This window comes from Opisthocomus hoazin, chromosome 8 (genome assembly GCF_030867145.1).
Source record: "Opisthocomus hoazin isolate bOpiHoa1 chromosome 8, bOpiHoa1.hap1, whole genome shotgun sequence".
NCBI lineage: Eukaryota > Metazoa > Chordata > Aves > Opisthocomiformes > Opisthocomidae > Opisthocomus > Opisthocomus hoazin.
This window is the reverse complement of record NC_134421.1, coordinates 21,925,389-21,939,379: the sequence shown is the minus strand read 5'-3', so window position 1 is coordinate 21,939,379 and position 13,991 is coordinate 21,925,389. Positions and strand designations below refer to the sequence as shown.

Below are 13,991 nucleotides of genomic sequence, written 5' to 3'. Positions count from 1 at the left end.
CGGTGAGCGCCGGGCTCCACCGCAGCTGCCTGTCATTCCCGACGCACCAGCTCACACCCCACCACTGCTGCTTATGCACCCCCCCACCCGGAGTGTCTTTCTGGAAGCAGTAAAGCACCAGCTACCACCTCTCCTGTCAATCTTCTGCATGCATGGTGAGAGGGAATGTTTAGGAAGAAGGTGACGATGGTGTCGTGCTGCGGTACTGAGCCAGGCAGCGGCATCGCGAGACAACACCCGGCAATATCACGGATTTACTCACTTTTCGGGTTTGATATTAAATGCATATTGCTATGTTTTAGCTACGTACCTTGCCTCATTTGCAAACAAGACCTCACCAGAAAGGCTCCTTCAAAGGGTGCCAACCTGCCCATTTGTTTCTGCTGCACAATACAGGAACACACATGTACGCACATAGGTGTGTTACCAGCATTTTAAATCAATCGTCTTTCTAAAAGACAAGGTGTCTGAAGCAGATTACCACCAGCAGGAAGGTGTCTGAGGGACCACTTGTTTAGAAAGCCACTTCATTTTCCAGCTGGGACTCGCTGGAGCCCTACACGTGCTATGAATGTTTGAAGAGAGAAGTAAACCAAAATCCACGCTGAGAGTAAATATTTGCTCCCTGACTCTCCCACCCCTGATTCTGCAGAGGGCAGCAGAATTGCACCAGCTTTGCGATTGTGGAAGTGGCTAAGTTAGTACCTGCCCGGACAGATTAATGTCTGCCTGAATATCCGGTGCTGTGGGAGGTGTTACGGGCCCTCAGGGGCTGGTGTGGGGACGCTGAGGAGGTGATGGACGCTGGCTAGGTGATGGACACTGGCGAGGTCATGGATGCTGGGGAGGTGATGGATGCCAGTGAGGTGATGGGCACCAGTAAGGTGATGGGCACTGGGGAGGTGATGGGCGCTGGGGAGGTGATGGGCACCGGGAAGGTGATGGACACCAGTCCAGGGCAAGAGCCAGGGTCATGGCCAGAGCCAGGGCCGGCCCCGGCCCGAGGCGGGGCACCGGGCGCCCTCCCCCGCGCCGCCCCGGGGGCCTCTCCCTGAGAGGAGCGGCGGCCCCCGCCCGCCATTTGCCCCGCCGCCCGCTCCCATGGCGGTGCGGCAGCGGTTGCTGCTGGAGAACGCCCAGCAGCTGGTGCTGGTGTGCGGCCGGGGCGAGGAGTGCCTGCGGCGGGAGGCGGCCAGCAGCGCGGCCGTGCTGCGGGGCGCCAGCCTGGTGGTGGGGCTGTGAGTGCGGGCGGCCGCGGGGCTGAGGCGGGGCTGAGGCGGCGGCGGGGGAGCGGGGCTGGCGGGGGGAGCGGGGCCGGCGGGGGGAAGCGCAGGGCTCCCAGGGCCATCCCCGAGCTACACCGGGAGCGATGCTGGTGAACCCAAGACTGGCCCCAGGGAGATGTGTCCCCGCGGCTTCCGAGGGCACACGGGTGCGGGTCCAGGCGGTGGAGGCTGGCCGTGACGGATTTCTGCGAGGGGAAGAGTTGCCCTGCAGGTGCTTGCTGGAGGCATGCTGTCTATCTGCTGGTCCACCAGAGAAAAACCACGTTGCCTAGCAGAAGTTAGAGCAAGCGAGTAACCAGGCATCGTGCTGAGGGATCTAGGCAGAGGGCGAGACAAGCGTTACGGCAAACCCCTTGCAGTGCATGGTATTACCCCATCGTTTTCTGTGAGTCTGTGAGATGCGCGAACCACCTCCTGCCCGCACCTTCGGTCCGGGTGAAGGTCCCTGCCCCTGCTCGCGGGGAGTTGCTGCTCCAGGAGCTCCGTCGGTGGGCACTTGGCTTCTCCACAGCCTCACGCTTACTTTGGTCGTTGTCTGCTGCCCGCAGAGATGGTTGTATCAAAGCCGTGGGCCAGGCAGATGCTATTCGCAGTCAGTTTTCAGGAGCAACGTTTGAAAGAGTAATTGACTGCTCCGGGAAGTGTGTGTTACCAGGTAGGTGTATTTTTTCATAACGGTACAATGACGAATGGCAGCGGGTGCTTAGAGACAAAGTAAATGTCTATTAAACATCCCTCTATCTTTTTTCCACTATATTGAGTACTGGTTTGATGATATCTTGTGTTGAGGGGCAGACTATGGCAGCTTCCTCAGCAGGAGCGTTGCAAGGAGAAAATGTCAGCGTTTGGCATGTTTGGGATTGGTTTTTTTTTTCCTTCATGGTAGAGCTCTGTCTCAAGCTCTTGTTTTGTGTTTCCTCTGTTGCTCTGAATCACAGATCACAGCAGTAACACGGCTGGCCTGCCGAGTGACTTTTCAGATTCACCTCTATTTTCCGTCCCGTCCCTGCCCATCAGCTGTCCAGCCGTGGAGCTCGGTCCCTCTGCCCTGCCCGCAGCCGGCTGGGGGCAAAAGGGCAGCGCAGGATTTTAAGTTGCATACTCTGCAACTTTACCTGATTAAAAAATAAACCCGGGCCAGCCTACTGCATGTTAAACTTTGCAAGTGGTGTTAGCACACGAGCCATCAGATCGCTGTTTCGTTGGCAGTGGCCTTGGGCATTCGGCAGTGTTGGTTTTGCAGCTCATCAAAAAAGCTCCTGCTGAAGTAAGTGGACGATTGCTAGAAGAAGTGCTAGCGTACTAAGCCCAGCCTAAGCTCTTTGCTTTTTTTAGAGAACACAGGCTGAAAGTGTAATGAACTACTTCAAAGTTTGTAATTTATCACTTCTTCCATGCTTTGAAAACATCATGAGAACAACATGAGAAACTGAGCAACTGAAACATTTACTTAGAGGTGTTTTGTGTAAGGTGTCCACCAGTACACCTAAAAAATTTGAAAGAAAATTAATAGCCTTTGAAGAGAATCCTAGCTTTCTGGCTGGCTGCATTTTTCTTTTTCTCTAAGCAACAGAGGCTTTATAGGGGAGCTTCTGCTGTCCATTTCATTTGCTTTCATGTTCCTAAGCTTTTCTTTTACGTAGAGAAATAACCTGAATGTAATTTACTCTGTTTCTTTTAGGCCTGGTAGATGCACATACACACCCAGTGTGGGCTGGTGACAGGGTTCATGAGTTTGCGATGAAGGTAATGACATCAAATTACACAGCTGGGTTTCTCTTCCTCTTTTTCTGCGCACAACTTTTTCTACTTGCTATTGACTCCCACCTTTCATTTGGAGAAGATTATGGTTTCTGTCAGATAAGCTAACTGAGGGAGGAGGGTTGATTTTAGAATACTGGTAGGCTGAGACAGGAGTGTCACTGCAGCCTTTGTAGCCAGCCTTGATATATTTATGTATCAACTGAAGCAATACAGGAGGGCCACCTTCTATTACCACCTAAATCTGGATTTTTTTTTTTTTTTTTTCCACATGAGTGAATTTTTGAGCTAGAGATACTTTTTCCCCTTGGGCTCAGGGGGAAGCAAATCCTCAGGGTAATTCTCTTTATGTCACTTCTTACATCTTTTCTTCACTTTAGTGGAGGTGAGGGAGAAGAGGAGAGGGAGGGAGGAAGAATTAATGGAGATTTTTCTCTCACTCCTTTTCTCTCTCACTGCAAAGAGACCTCAAGGCACTTTGCAGAATCCCTTGGACAGAAAATGCACATTTCGGAGCTAATTGTATGGGCCGGGGGGGCGTTGGTTTTGGTTTTCTTTTTTTCCCCAAGCTGGCAGGTGCATCCTACATGGAGATCCACCAGGCTGGGGGAGGAATCCATTTTACTGTGGAACACACTCGTCAGGCCACGGAAGAAGAGCTGTTCAATACTTTCAAACACCGACTGGAACGCATGCGCCGAGCAGGATCTACGTTGGTGGAGTGCAAGAGTGGATATGGCTTAAACTTAGAAACAGAGCTTAAAATGCTCAGGGTGATCGAACGCGCTAAGCAATCCATGGATATTGGCATTTCTTCAACGTACTGTGGAGCTCACTCTGTGCCGAAGTAATACAACTTGGCTTTTCTCGCCTTTGTTAAGTATTACTGCTCTGCATTGAAGGTTGCCTGTTATTTTCAGAAAGGTTTCTTCTGCCCACCCCTCCTAAAATACAACATATTGAAAGAAGAGCCAGTATTTACAGAAGGCTCTCCTAAATTTTTAGTCTGAAGGAAGATGGGGAAGCATTATTTTATGGCTACTAAATGCCACTGTAAGCTTAGCACAGAGTCCCTGCCTCCAGCCGATGCTTGCACTGAGCATCACGCAGATGACAGGGTTTCTGTGCAGAAAGTTCTTCTGCTGGGGTTTGCTGCTACCCTTCAAGCCTAGTCTCTGACATGAGCTTTTATTTTGACCAGCTAACAGGAAAAAATACTGTATTTAATCCTTATATACCTCAGTAAACAAAGCTTGATTATGCTTCCATGCAATGAACATTTGCAGACATCTTGTGGGTGTGAGATGAGTAGAAGATTAAAGTAAATGTGCTTAATCACAACTATTCTGATGGCTTACGTAGACATACCATAACAAGGCTTTCTCACATTGACATTTTTTTCCCTATGATGAAAATAACTTCTTCAAGTTACCAGATTTCATTGTGTGAAAGAATTAATGAGTTTTAGCTAGGTAGGTGTATGCGTAACATATATTTTGGCAGACTAAGCAGTAGGCTGTTGCAAAACAAGGCATGTAAGATGGAGGCAGGCCTAGCATTGCATGGATACTGTGGCAATACTTAAAAGATATTAATTAAAAAAAAGAAAAAAATACTAAAAAAAATCTGCCTTTTCCAACATTCAAGAAAACATGACCTGAAAAAATTTGTTTGCAATCTAATTATTGTGTATTTGGGACAGGATGGCAAATTGTCTTTGATTAATGTAACTATTCAAAAGAAATCCTGTATCATCTTCAGTAACTGGAAGGTGGTTAAGAATAAAGTAACTAAAATCTGCTGAAAACACCAAATATTTCTTTCAAGAAGTTCTACTAAAATTTGGAGGACTTAATGGTAAAATAAAATTGGGCTTTTACCCCAAACTATATGTATTTCTTAGCCCTTCCTTTCGTCCTCCTCTAAAAAGCTTTGGGAGGATTTCAGTCAAAATCCCGATAAATAGTCTTTCCCACCAAAAGATTTCAATTATTTCTATGAACTAAAGAAATACATTCCAGTGTTTTAACAGATATATCAAGTCTTTTGTGTCAGAAAGACAGGTGTACCGTCTCACTCTCTGCACGTTTCTGTCCCCACTGATGCACATCAAGCATAACAAAATATAGGTAGTGATGATATTATATTTTAAGTAAGGAGAAAACATAGTTGGGGATTTGATGAAATTTCCTGAGGAAATACTGAACTATCTGTATTTTCCAGTTTGAGTCTACTTAAATCCTCTTCTGTTTTCATTCAAATGTTCATGTCTAGAATATTTTGCTTGAATTTTCTGCTATCCTTCAAACTTAGTCTTTGCCTCGGGTTTTTATTTTGACCAGGAGGAATTCCGCAGTCCCTCCCTGATCCGTGGCCTGATGTTCAGAGCTGTGGTCCTCAGCCTTTGGCTGGCTCCTGAACATCTGGGCCAGTAACATGCTGAGGGAAGCATCCTGCTTTGTTGAGCTCCAGTTTTAAACTCTGAATTTCCTGCAGCTTCAGTAACAGAGGAGGATCGCGAGGGGAACATGTTGCCTGCAGGCTTGGGGCTGGGAATTGCTCTTTGATATTATTTAGGCAAATTAGACGGTGATCTTGTGGATTCTAGAAGCTGTTAAACAGACATCTTCCAAGTCACTTAAGCTCATGCAGGTTTTCTTTCATCATTATATTCCATGAAACTGCCCTGGAGTTCAGTTATGCATAAATCAAAGAAATGAAAGAGTAAGATTGATTTAACTATTTTTATTTAAATATTTTTGATTTATGTAGGTCTTAAAATGTAATGCCCTTTTTTGTTGTAGGTGTTTAATGGCAACTCTTGACTAGATAGCCATTAAAAGTCTAATAATCTTCTGATGGTTTTGAAATGGTCATAGTTATGCAAATTTGTTACCGCTGATCTGCTAACATTGAATCCATTTAAAGTCATTCTATTTAATGTGAAATGAGCAATGTCATGCTTGCTCATGGAAAATGCTGCTTAGACTGCCGTGGGGCTGCTGCTGTGGAGCTTTGTTAAGTTCTTGCTAAGCCATTTGCTTGCTTGCTTGCTTCTTACACTTGGCGTAATTTACTGTTGCAAGCAAGCCTGGCCCCTTACAGCAGAAGCATCACCAGAAAGTTCATTGAGTTGGTAACGGTGTCAAGTCTTCTAATTTGCCAAGTCTTGCAATACATGGCGAGTCTTGTAAAGCTTCAAGTGCTGGAGCCTTAAGAGGAGCCTACCTCCAGGCTTGCCAGCACTGGTGATCGTTTTTCCCCACCTGGAAACCTGGTTTGGGCAGGTGTTGAGGACTCGCTGCATGTATCTGCTCATGATTTCTAGGTAGAAGGTAGCAGCCCGATTTTCTGCTTCTAGAAGGCACCATTGATTCAAATTGACACAATTCAAACCTGTGGTCCAGAGTAGGGGTTGGATCAGATGAGCTCCGGAGGTTCTTACAACCACAGTTACTCTGTGGGACTATGGCGCAGTGCGTCAGTAATAGGCAGCACTCGCTGAAGTATGTGCCAGGCGGTGCAGGCTGCTCTAGTCTGAGCCACCCAAGACAAAAATAAAGCTCCACTGGTAATCCTTGTTCCCCTCCATCGCTTTTTAAAATGTTTCCAGCCTCAGAACTTCCAGTTCTGTGGGAAATGAACCTAAAAAGCTCACAGCAGGGGAGGCAAAGAAATAACTGCTCTGTCATCCCTCCAGTCATCCTGTTGAATCAAATCCGTGATTTTGAGGATGCCTGATTCTAATTGCTTTTATGTTTTTTTTTAATTGGCAAAGATTCACTGGGCCCTTTTCATCTTTAGGAAGAAACTTTCAAAGTGATTTCCTGAGCAGAAGTCTCTTGCGTTAGAACAATGGCAGTTTTGAATCTTGGACATTATATCCCAGACTTATGTTTCTCTCTGTTTTGTCTTGACTCTGGACTTGCAATCCAAATTCCTCCAATGCCTGCAGAGTAAAAGAAAAGGGAGAAGGCATGGTAAAGGCCGGAGCAACCCCAGCGACTGTTTCAGTGAGAGGTGAACAAAAGAAGGACCATAAGCCGGGTTCTGTTCCGCTTTATAACCGCACAACCTCGTTCATAAATCCGAGCACAATTTGGCTTCTTGAATTTATTGCCACTGTAAAACTCCCAACTCGCCCACACGTGGCACTTGTATAATGCCGGTCTGTGCACGCTTTACAGTGCCTGAAATGAGGACTGAGATGTCACAGACGTGTAGCTGCAGTACATTACTTGTCTTTAGATCTTAAAATTGCAAACTAACTCAGCTGCATGTTTTGGGATTGTTCGCTCTTTCAGCGGCATTTACTGATCTCTCCTGGGTTATCTTTGTGTAATAGGAGGTTCGTAAATGGTTCTGACTTTAGCAAATCGAACCTCAGGATGCCCGTCTGGTTTAGAAAGAGTTACCTAGCTATCACGCTGAATGATATAAAGGGAGGAGAGTTAAATTTAAAATAATGATTTGTGCTGCACATCCCCTTTGAGCATTGGTGTTTGCATGAAAAATATTGCATGAATACCATTTAACATATTTAAATAATCATTTACACATTTTAAATAGTTGCGCAGTACAATGCAGTATAAGGAGGTCAGAATATGTGAATAGGAAAGCAGAAGAATTTGTTTTAAAATATCCCATATCTTGGTTAGCATCCAAGATGCCAACCTTATAAAAAGTACATAGTAATACAATCTAATATTCTCTGAATGGAAAGTAACTCAAGTTTGAGTGTGCATGAATAAATTTTTTAATCTGAAGAGTTTTTGAGTGATTTGTATTTGCATCATTTTCTAAATAATCTGGTAATTGCGTGTATCATTTGAATGTTTGCCAGACTTCCAGGATGTTATTCTTATGGCTCCGTAATGTTTTCTTTTCATTAGAGGGAAAACTGCTACTGAAGCCGCAGATGACATTATCAATAACCATCTCCCTAAACTGAAAGAACTCAAACTCAGTGGTGAAATAGATGTTGACAATATAGATGTGTTCTGTGAGAAGGGAGTCTTTGACCTGGAGACTACTCGGAGAATTCTTCAAGCTGGAAAAGATACAGGGTTACAGATGAACTTCCATGGTGATGAACTCCATCCGATGAAAGCTGCTGAGGTACGTCTTCCTTAACATTCAGTTAAGCCATTTTTGCTCTTGTGCGAGCTGAATCTGTGAAAGAATTGCAGTTTTCAAAATCGAGGTTTTCTCTTCTCCGACTTGTAAAATAGCCCGTTCACAGACATCTGTTTCTGTCAGAGGGTAGAACGTGCAGCCCGTGTGCAGCTTTGGGCTTAAGGACACGGGAGGAAGCCTTGACCTCTGGGACTAACGGGCACTGCCTAATCTAACATTGACTTTGTTTATCTTCCACATGGGATGCAGATGGGGAAGGTGGATATCCGTGAACCCAAGAATGATAGAAACGTGGTTTCTATGCAACTTGAAAAATCTCTTTCCTTTAAATGTCCTGTTAGCAGCAACAGGTCAGATGTGCAGAGAGCACACTCAGAGGGGTGGTTTAGTCAAGAACAGGCTCTGAAATGTCGTGGTAAAGAAAGTCACTCTGAGACCGTGTTTCACCATTATTTAAACATTGCTTCCTTCCTGTGAGGTCTGCTCTGGTTATTCTCTCCTGTATTTAAAAAAAATAACAAACCAAATCAAAAACTTGACTGATCATAAAAGCCTTTTTGGTGCTTCACCATCAAAGGCAGCAGCTACACTACTAGTTCTGCAACCAGTGTCAGTTTTGTCAATCCTTTTCTGCTGGATACTTTGTGAACAGGACTTGATAATGATTTTATTCATAGCTGTCCCGTAGTTGGCATGTTCATCTGTTAAAAACACCACTGAAGGTACACTTCCACTTGGTGGATGGTTAATACCTTTTTGTTGATCGACTTTTCCTGCAGTAAATCAGCAAATATTTTGCCTCTGTATTCTATTTGTTCATTCAAGCACTCTTTATGAATTTTCTTTTAGTAAATTTTACATTAATAGTGAATTGTCTCCTCCAGTCATTTGAAAACAACATTGCTTTACTGAATTAATTGAGAAGGGTGGGTAATTTTCTTGAAAATTTGCTCAGCTTGGAGCTGAACTAGGAGCCCGGGCCATCAGCCACCTGGAAGAAGTTAGTGAGGAAGGTATCAGAGCGATGGCAAGAGCCAACTGCGCTGCTGTCCTTTTACCGACGACTGCCTACATGCTAAGGTAAGGCCACTAGATTGGAGGGAAACTTGTGTAACAGCAAATCCGTGTCTGTGCTTTTAGGGTCTTTGAATACAAAAGCGTAAGCTCGCATCTGTGCCTTAGGGATCAGGCCGGATCAGTGAAGACAGTCACAAATACAAAGAGCTGAATGAGCCTCCTTATGTCTTGTTTCTGGTGGAGATCCTCAAAAATGAGGCAATACCCTACTTCTGAGAAGTCTCACAGTAGGTTTAGAGGGGCTCAGACAACACTGGAATTTAACCCTTGTGACAGGCTAAGGTAATAATCAGGGATTCATTTAAGAAGAAAACTGGACTGGTTTTCTTTAATCCATTTATGCTTTGAAAACCAAGTTGGCTTCTTTTCAGGCAAATTATGTCTGCAATATATGTATTTGCTCTCTTGCAGAAGGTTTTTCTGTGACGTGAATCCTTTGGTTATCCAAAGAGCTGAAAGACTGCGGGTAGCATTCTAAAAATCTCATCTGATTTTACCCAGGTGACACTGAGCAGAACTGCCTTAAGCAAGAACACTATTTTCCATATGCAGATGTTCCAGATAAGCGTAGATGGATCACCTGCTTACCCCTAATGCCAAAAGTAAGCCAACTAGGTGATGAGGACAATGACCCAATAATACCTTCCCTACTGTGAAGAGATCCTTCAGCTGATTTTGGTTTATTTTCAGCAGCCCACTTTCCGAGGCATCGAGGCTTGTGGCGTTGCCACCTGTGCTCACTTCTTTGTCCATGCTTGTGCCTCTGCTTGTGGTTAGCTGTCCGTGTCCTGTGTGGGTGCTTTTGAGCCGCTGGCTGATGGCAACTAAATGCTCCGCTGGAGCACAGATCTCTGGGAGGACATGTGGTCCTGCAGACTGACCCCAGGCAGGGAAGTAAAGGAGACAACAGAGACACAGCCACCTGTGGAAAAGGCTGTGCTGTAACTCACGTGTTACTCCAGAGACTCCGTGCTGTGGAAAGTCTGTAACCTCAGGACCAGTCTCAGATGGAGATAATAACAAGCTGTAGGACGTGAAGCCTCATTTGTTCCGGTGTCTGGTGCACTATTTACTGAACGCATCCTCCCAGTCTAATACACTCTAAAAATGAAGAAGAGCTATAACAGAGAACTGCATCAAAGAGTATTAGAGGGCCAAAAGCTGGGCAATGTATGAGAAGCTGCTATGAGTGGATGTGGTACATCCTTCACTGGCCTCCTCCAGCCCCTTCAGTACCACCTGGAGAGCTCAGACCTCGGGAGGTCCTGCCCCTATACTGTCCCCTGGTTTGAAGAAAAGCAGCAGCGGCCAGGGCTGCACCTGATGGCCAGAAACAGGCCAAAGAGTGCAGCTGGAGAGCTGCACAATGGTAAGCACACTCGCATTTTGCTAACCGTTGCCTGCAGTACTCCCAAGTAGGAGTCTGGCAGCAGGGCACAGCAGGGGATGCAGAGGCTGGAAGGACACGCAAGGATGGGGAAAGGGTCTTGAGACAATATTTTTAAATGCAGTTAACTCCCAGAGCATTGTGTTGTGCAGGAGCAGGTGGTATTATCCCATAAATCTGCTAAGAGTCTTCTATAGGGAGAGGGTTGTCTTATACCAAATGTAAGCACTTAATCGAGATGTGATTTATTCTTTTCTGTTAACTGCAGTGCTTTTAAAAGTACTTTTTGAGCAGCAGATGCTCTAGTGTTTTATTTTTATTGTTACACTGGTTTGGACACGATGTTTGCTGCTATTGGCTTTGCAGCAACTGTGGCTAAAACTTAGAGAGCGCATTTCCCAGTGCCCACCCTTGCAAACACCCACCAAGATTAACCGAGCGACCAAACAATTTTGAAATGGCTATTCCAGATATTGAAGGTATTGAATATGTCTTTTGCATTAACATTGCAAAGTCAGAAAAACCTCCAGTGTACACAAATTCAATTCCCAGCCCCAACTTACTCTTTCAAATTGCCGGCAGAATTGGGAAGGGACTACTGCATTGCTTATGCCGTTGCTCGTGTTTGGGAGCCTGTCTTTGAACCTATAAGGACTAGAAAATTACTTTTTTGAGAGATGAAGGTTTTAACCTTGTAAATCCTGAAGTGGCTGAGGTCTGGATAAATACCAGAATTTCAGTGGTCTGGAGCCTGACACTCGATACTGGCTGCTGTCACAGGCTGTTACAGCAGAAGCAGTGGATCACGCTTCCCACTTCTGCTGTCCGTAGGGTGATAGGCAGGGAGCCAAGAAGGGAATTTTGGCTTTCGTCTCCAAAAGCATTAGTGTAACTGAATGCATGAATGTAGCCAAACCGAGTGTTGACTTTTGCTCTTGTAAACCATCATGTAATAACTAAGCAAATTGTACTGACAAGCGTCTTTTTCCCACTAGACTGAAGCAACCTCAAGCTAGAAAAATGTTAGAAGAAGGAGTTATAGTTGCGCTTGGCAGTGACTTTAATCCTAATGCATACTGTTTTTCAATGGTAAGCTATTCCTAATACTTATGACACCACAAAATGATGAAATGTCTTACCAGTACAACTTGTGTATAGATCTTGTGCCCTTAAAACAGTCTTCGTATCTGCAAAGAGAGCTCTATGCCCAGCTTAGACAATTGCTCACACATGTTTATGTGGGTTGGTACTTTTTACCAGAAGTTCTTGAAACCAGAAGGGGTTCTATTCTTCGTACACGCTGAAACGCTTGTAAAGAAGGCTCTCAAATTTCCTGATTTTAGAGTTCTCATTTTGGAGTTGGCAAGATTTACATTAGGCAGGACAACTCCTTCTGTTGCACGAGGAGGGAGGAGAGTGCTTGGGGGTTTGAGGCATGAACTTCTATTTGTGTTACTGGGAACTCCCATTTTCCACTTTACTTGCCTGCTAGCCTATGGTGATGCATCTGGCCTGCGTAAACATGAAGATGTCAATGAATGAAGCACTGGCAGCTGCCACCATTAATGCAGCTTATGCTCTGGGAAAATCGGACACGCATGGCTCCATTGAGACTGGCAAGCAGGGGGATCTTGTTATCATAACTTCACCAAGGTTTGTTCTTCCATTGTCGTTTGAAATGTGATTTAATATAAGGGACATTTTGGTTTTCACCATATTGTGTTGGTGAATTCCTCATGATTTAGAAGTTACTTTCATCTGAAAAAAAGGGACACTGCTAGCATTTTGGACTCACTTTCATTCTCCTTAATCACACCAGTGGAAAATAAAGCTTAAAACTTTGGGGGCTAATATTACAAATAATCCATGCCTAATTAGAAATTATTGAAAAATAATACCTGTTTATTTTGTGGAAGGAATTCTCTACTGATTTGTATGTTAACTCACTGTGTTCATGCAACAAGAGATCAACATGTAAACATGGAATAGTGTTTTCTGATGGTTCAAGCAAATCTTTTATAATTGCCAGGTATACTAGGTATGTGACCTGCTTTTATGCATGTGTGGATATTCTTAAACCTCTTCTTGTCTTTTTAGGTGGGAGCACTTGATTTACCAATTTGGGGGACACGAAGCGTTGATTGACTATGTTATAGTTAAAGGGAAAGTCGTCTATCAAAATGAGAGGTGTGGGACGATCAGCAGTTACTGAGAGAAGACAGTAATTTAGGAAGCTACTGTAATCAAATTAGCGTGGAGTATTTCAAAAGCAACAGACAAATCAGATTGGTATTTACTGGTAAATTGCTTGCTTGCTTACCTTACCAGCCCTCTTATTCAAATAAACTTTACTAAGCATTACCCATCTGGTGCATCTTCATGTCTGTTGTCCTTCTCTCTACTGCAAAAAAACAATTTCAAATTGTTTCTATTTGAATAAGTTTCCAAAAATGTTTTCCTATACAATTTTAATCTATAAAATTACTACACTTGGGAAAAAAACCCAAACAAAAAAAAACTAATGAATGAAGAAGCGTGGATCCAGGAAAGTTTTATTGGGAAGAATGATGTTAAGCAACCTGTGATGGAGGGCCAGGGGCTCAGGGATGCCCATTTGGAATGGCACCTGGCGGTGCTGGGAGGCCGCAGCATCCCCAGGGAACATTCACAGCTCCTGGGTCTGCTCAGTCTCAAACGCGGCTGACACCAGGAACCGCAGCCATGGTGGGAGGCACAGTACCTTACCTCTCTGAAATGCTAGGTCTCCTGGTTTCTGCCAGGCAAGAACTGAAGCTTGAAACTCAGTGGGAGCCAGCAGCGACTGATCTGCAGCGGCTTCCCTTGCTGGGGGTCTGGCAGCTCCTTTGGGGCTGTAAGGGCGCAAGAAAAAGGAGGCAAGGAAAATGCAATCAGGTACACCACTCACTGGGCTGCTGAAAGTTGGGAGTGCGCTGTAGGTTAGGGGTTGAATTAGGCCTACTGCTGGAAATTATTGATGATAGAATTATTGATTATGTTGATGCCAAAAACCTTAACAGTTCACCCCTAGCAGCAGTTAGTCTGGTGAGGTAGTCTGGTGGGCAGAGCCAACCTCTCAAAATTTCAATCACCTTGAAACTTAGAATCATAGAATCATAGAAAGTTTTGGGTTGGAAGGGACCCCTAGAGGTCATCTAGTCCAACCCCCCCGCAGCCAAAAGAAGAGCACCTGCAGTCTCATAAAGATGTTCCAAGAAGAACAAAATGATCTGATTTATTCTAGGCTGCATCTTAAATGACATGAAACATGTTTGTTCATGTAAGGTTGTGCTTCTGATGAGAAGCTGAGTATAAGTATGATGACT

The 13,991-nt window shown here is 44.7% G+C and overlaps 1 protein-coding gene across 5 annotated transcripts; it reads left to right on the top strand.

The window, feature by feature from the left end:
- Positions 1-840: 840 nt before the first annotated feature.
- AMDHD1 (amidohydrolase domain containing 1) lies at positions 841-13,008 on the top strand. Of its 5 annotated transcripts, none has more exons than XM_075428080.1 (9): positions 841-866; positions 1,835-1,941; positions 2,968-3,032; positions 3,617-3,894; positions 7,940-8,165; positions 9,139-9,263; positions 11,643-11,736; positions 12,140-12,300; positions 12,745-13,008. In XM_075428080.1, exons 1-9 carry the CDS (start codon positions 856-858, stop codon positions 12,857-12,859), a joined length of 1,182 nt encoding a protein of 393 aa, XP_075284195.1. In that variant the 5' UTR covers positions 841-855; the 3' UTR covers positions 12,860-13,008. The 5 variants fall into 5 exon arrangements, with proteins under 5 accessions (XP_075284195.1, XP_075284196.1, XP_075284192.1 ...); XM_075428081.1 differs by lacking the exons at positions 841-866; positions 3,617-3,894 and adding exons at positions 1,073-1,238; positions 7,003-7,067; XM_075428077.1 differs by lacking the exon at positions 841-866 and adding an exon at positions 1,073-1,238.
- The last annotated feature ends 983 nt before the right edge of the window (positions 13,009-13,991 follow it).

Coding starts and splice junctions, on each gene's coding strand:
- AMDHD1 (XM_075428077.1), top strand. CDS start 1,102: ATGGCGGTGCGGCAGCGGTTGCTGCTGGAGAACGCCCAGCAGCTGGTG. Junction 8,166..9,138: donor ATCCGATGAAAGCTGCTGAG/GTACGTCTTCCT, acceptor AAATTTGCTCAG/CTTGGAGCTGAACTAGGAGC. Junction 12,301..12,744: donor GTTATCATAACTTCACCAAG/GTTTGTTCTTCC, acceptor TTGTCTTTTTAG/GTGGGAGCACTTGATTTACC.